Genomic DNA, 4,688 nt, shown 5'->3' on the forward strand with positions numbered 1-4,688 from the left:
GAAGCCAAGATTACTGCCCGAGTTTAGCCACTTTTAGCATTTTGCTAGTTTATACATTAAAGCGTCGTTAAGCTCAAAGCATACTCGACTGGATCACGTGGAGTGAAGTAATACTGGCCCTTGTCGCCCAGATCACATCTCGTAGCCAAGGAAACAATCACTTTCACTCGTCGACAATGGGTGGAATACGAAAACAACCTTCAACCTGCCACGTTCCCCAACACAGGGCCTCCACCAGATCGCTCTTCGGCGCTGATATGCGGTCAACTGAGACATGTTATAGAGCTTAACATTCATGAACCTTCAAGGTGCAAAACAAGTGCATATTTAATTTGGGGTTGTTATTTAGATTTCACAGCACCCATTAAATATTAGAATGTTTCAAGTTAATCTTTGCATTATTCAGTATAATTGTTCACATGATCCTTCTGAATCCTTCAGGCCACTTCTGACTTTTGAAGAAATAGCATGGCTTTATCCTTGAAAGCTGGATCATGTTGTGACTTCATTCAATTTCAAGCATTGCTAGCTTCTTTTGATGCGACTCTTGGCAGGAAACAAATGTTCTAACGGGTGATGCAAGCGATTTAATGCGTGGTCTTTCCGCGCCAGTCATGCACTACGTTTCATCGTTTGTGGAAGCCAAGGGGAGCATCACTTCCAACTGTCAACAACGAACGAACCACGAGAACGAACAACCTCAGACCCGCCGTCCTCCCCAGCATGACAATTCCACGGCATCGCTTGTCGGCGCCGTCAGCCTCGAGCTCGGGTGACTGCATTCTTTTTCTGCGAAGGCTCGTTGTTCTTTCGACTCAACAACAACGTTTCCTTATCGTCTATACTATATTCGGGGAGAAATAAGCGCGCCCGTTCTGAAAGCTGGTCCGTCGCCCCGTACGCGCTGCACTACACCAAACCCATCTGTTGCGCGAATAAGCGATTATGTGTTTTAATCCGATTCCCTGAGATGAACCTCAGCACAATACTGTCCGTATAAACGCACCGACATCAACTCGATGCTCGCGAAGGACGTGGGAGACTACTTCGCCGAGTGGAGATGAGATAAGCTGACTTCCACCGCCTTTACTGCGTCAAACATCGCAGAATACTTTTCTTTGGCGGCTGGTTGCACGTCAGGGCACGTTTGGCTGCTGTATGATGCCGGCAAATGGAAATGCACTCGGAAACGCGTCGTTTATGGTTCACCTCTGTCTCCGTGCGGGATGCGCAAGCTGTCGGACGAGAAACGTAATTCCACACACAAACTGACTGTGACTGCCCGCGAGGGTTCGATTTTTTTATACGCGAACGATGCCTGTCATATATGCAAAATTATAGCGTTGTAGCCGATCGTAAAATCGTCCAAGATAACGTGAAGTGCATATATAAAGCCGCGGAAGTCCACCCAGATCGTGTGGCGCGGTGGCGTAGTGGTTACAGTGTCTGCTTGTCACGCGGTTGGCCTGGGTTCAAATCCCCGTGGTGGAGTGTGTGTGCGTGTTGATACATGGCTCGTGACTCTCTGTGCAGTGTTCTTGTGATGTGTAAATGCATATTCATGAGTTGGAAGGCTGAAAAGAACAAAAAAAAAAGAGGAACACTGCACGATCAACTACAATGTAAGAATTCTTTTTTTTTCTAAAAATTTGCGAAAAGTACCGCATATATATCGACCGCATATTGAGCCGTATATAAGCCGGACAGATTTGACCTGAAATACCGCTTAACCAAATCGACGGTATGCGTTACTTTAAGCGGTCACTTTTAAACGGCCTTCTGGCAACGAGATGGCCTCGCATATGGAAGAGCCGCATAAACTTAGGCCGTATAAGAAAGAGCCGCTTAGCCAGAGGCCGCATAAAGAGGGGCCGCATGAAAGAACCGTATAAGTAGGCCGCTTAGAGAGCCATTTATAAGCGTCGAAAATTCGACCTACTTTCCGCCTTATATGCGTTGTTTTAAGCGGTCGTTTGCTAAGAGTGCGGGAGAAGAAACCCATTCTGAGAGTGTGTATATATATATATATATATATATATATATATATATATATATATATATATATATATACCGTTCCTAATCGCAGAAAACTCCACATATACGGTGATCCCCTCAATGATGTCCTAATTCAGCACCAGATTTTTGTCTCGTCAGTTTAGCGCAGAAAGTCTGGTTGATCACACTTTACGCGCCTCACCTAGTGTCCTTTCACGTCTTTTTTTTATCATGTCAATCTTGAATGGCGTGTCTGACGCTTCAACACCCATACATATGTGTGTTTTTATTTCTGTTCTCCGTGGACTGTCTGATTCACGTCAGTGTCACATCCCAACTGTCTGCAGGGGAGGAACAGCTAGCGCGCAGTTCGCGCTTTTCATAGAACAAAAAGAAAGAAAGAGGAAAAGAAACAGAGTCTAAGCTGACAACGTGTCACCCTACGTCATGACCTTGCCGAACGCTGCTCATTTCGTTTGGCATTATATTTGTGAATTTTCACAATTTCCGGGGATCATCGCTCTCCTGCGTGCAGCGATGGATCCAGACCCCACCGTACGCAGTCCGGACTTGGCGCCGCCTTCGACGTCAACCTCAAGGAAGCGCAACAGCCGAGATGACGACACCACCAGTGACAGCACTGAACTGTACACGGCGAGTAGTGAAGACAGCGATGACAATTTCATCCCTGCAGTGAAGCGCAAAGCTAAACGGCGAATGGTCGGTGCGTCTTCGCCAGCTAGCATCTCTACCGTGAAGGCTGCCTGCAGTCGTAAACGCCATACCATACTCTTTGTTCCTGTTGACTCTTCGGTCAACCTGAAGAACATAAACAGGCAAGTGATATCGGCACGACTCGAAGCCATCGTGCCTAATGAGATACAAGATATTAGACTCAACCCACGGAAGAATATCTTGGCCATAGACGTTGAGCACCCGGCTGCGCTACATACCTTGCGAAATGTTACGGAGCTTGGAGACATCAGACTCAGTGCTTACATCCCGCAGGATAGCGACACGACGACGGGCGTCATTTATGACGTCGACGTTTCTATACCGAATGCAGATCTTCCTGTGCTGATAAAGTCAGCTACTGAGGCCACGGACATATTGCAAGTATGTCGGCTTGGCAACTCCCGTTGCATCAAGGTGATCTTCAGAGGCGATTGCATCCCATCGCATGTGAAGGTTGGTCACTTTCGTCACGTTGTCCGACCCTACATTCCAAGGCCTCTGCAGTGCCATAAATGTCTGAAACTGGGCCATGTTAGTGGCGTGTGTAGCAACAAGCCAGCATGCCCACGATGCGCCGAACCCCACAAAGCAGAGGCCTGCAAAGCAACTCTCCTAAAATGCAGCAACTGCAGCGGAAACCATGATGCCTCATCGAAAGACTGCCCAGTACTCAAGAAGGAGAGGAGCATTCTGAGGCAAATGGTGAAGGATGGATCCTCACGAAAGGAAGCAGTAACGGTTGTACAAAGACGGCGTTCCCGTCGACGACGGTGCTCGAAGAAAAGAAAAAGCAGTCATCTGCCAAATGTGCCTTCACCTACGCCGCCACCGCCACCACCGCCGCCGCCACGACCACAGCGACCGCCCCCGCCCCCACCGCCAGGTGTGATTCGTCCAGAGGTGCAGAAAGACACTGAGGCGCAAAAGAGAGCATCTGACAGTGATTGGCCTGCTTTACCGCGGGCACACGTACCTACGGAACCAAAGCATCCACAGTCGACAACGGCTACGTCAACAACAGGCAGTCTATCCGCCCAAGAGGTCCAGGTTCTTTCTGTCCTGAGGTCGCTGATGAGTGTTATCCGCACTCTCCTGGCTAGTCTGCAGATACCTGCCGCTAAATGCGCACTGCAAGTCTTGGACACACTCGAACCAGTACTTGCCGGCTTGCAGTAACAAGATGGCACACCATACAACACATCCGCCTTTCCGAGAACAAGTCAAGGGTGCTTCCATAATTCAATGGAACGCCAGAGGTCTGCAGTCAAGAATGTCTGAATTTAGGCAGTTCGTTTTTGAGAACAAGTTCCCCATCATCGTCATTTGTGAACCACATTTTTCAAAAATAGCTCGACTGTCGGGCTATGAAACATTTGTTTCTTCGTCATGCATTGAGCGAAGTCAAGTTGCTGTGTATATACGTAAAGAGCTCACGTATGTTCGCCAAAGAGTAGAGCATAACGAAGGAAATCACTACGTGTGTCTACATGTCAAAAAGAAGAAGTTGTCGTTACACTGATAGGCGCATATATACCTCCGTCGCGTCGCCTTGACCAACAGATCCTAAATGATATATTTGCAACGACTCCAGCACCTTGGATATTGATGGGCGACTTTAACGCCCATCATCCACTGTGGGGAAGCGTCAGGACAAATCGAAGAGGCACAAGCCTTGTTGATCTTGCATCACAGCACGGACTTCAGGTGCTGAACGACGGCAGCCCGACTTATCTCCGAGGAGTAGCTTACAGTAGCTGCCTGGACTTGACATTAGTGTCGCATAGTATTGTCACGAAAGTTCAATGGTTCACAGATATTGAAACTCACGGCAGTGACCATATTCCCACGTACGTGACAGTAAGAGGCTTGGGCGGTTCTCCTTCTCCTGGACACTCAAGACGAATTGACTGGGAAGCGTATCAGATGTCCGTGGAGGACAAGTGCATGCACGAACCGCC

At 48.3% G+C, this 4,688-nt stretch overlaps 1 protein-coding gene across 1 annotated transcript; it reads left to right on the top strand.

Annotated features, from left to right (window-relative positions):
• The first annotated feature begins 2,532 nt into the window (after window positions 1–2,532).
• Window positions 2,533–3,906, top strand: LOC119385921 (uncharacterized). Its single transcript, XM_037653285.1, has one exon. The coding sequence runs from the start codon at window positions 2,533–2,535 to the stop codon at window positions 3,904–3,906; it is 1,374 nt and encodes a 457-aa protein (XP_037509213.1).
• The last annotated feature ends 782 nt before the right edge of the window (window positions 3,907–4,688 follow it).

The sequence above is a fragment of the Rhipicephalus sanguineus genome, chromosome 3 (assembly GCF_013339695.2).
Source record: "Rhipicephalus sanguineus isolate Rsan-2018 chromosome 3, BIME_Rsan_1.4, whole genome shotgun sequence".
Classification (NCBI taxonomy): Eukaryota; Metazoa; Arthropoda; class Arachnida; order Ixodida; family Ixodidae; genus Rhipicephalus; species Rhipicephalus sanguineus.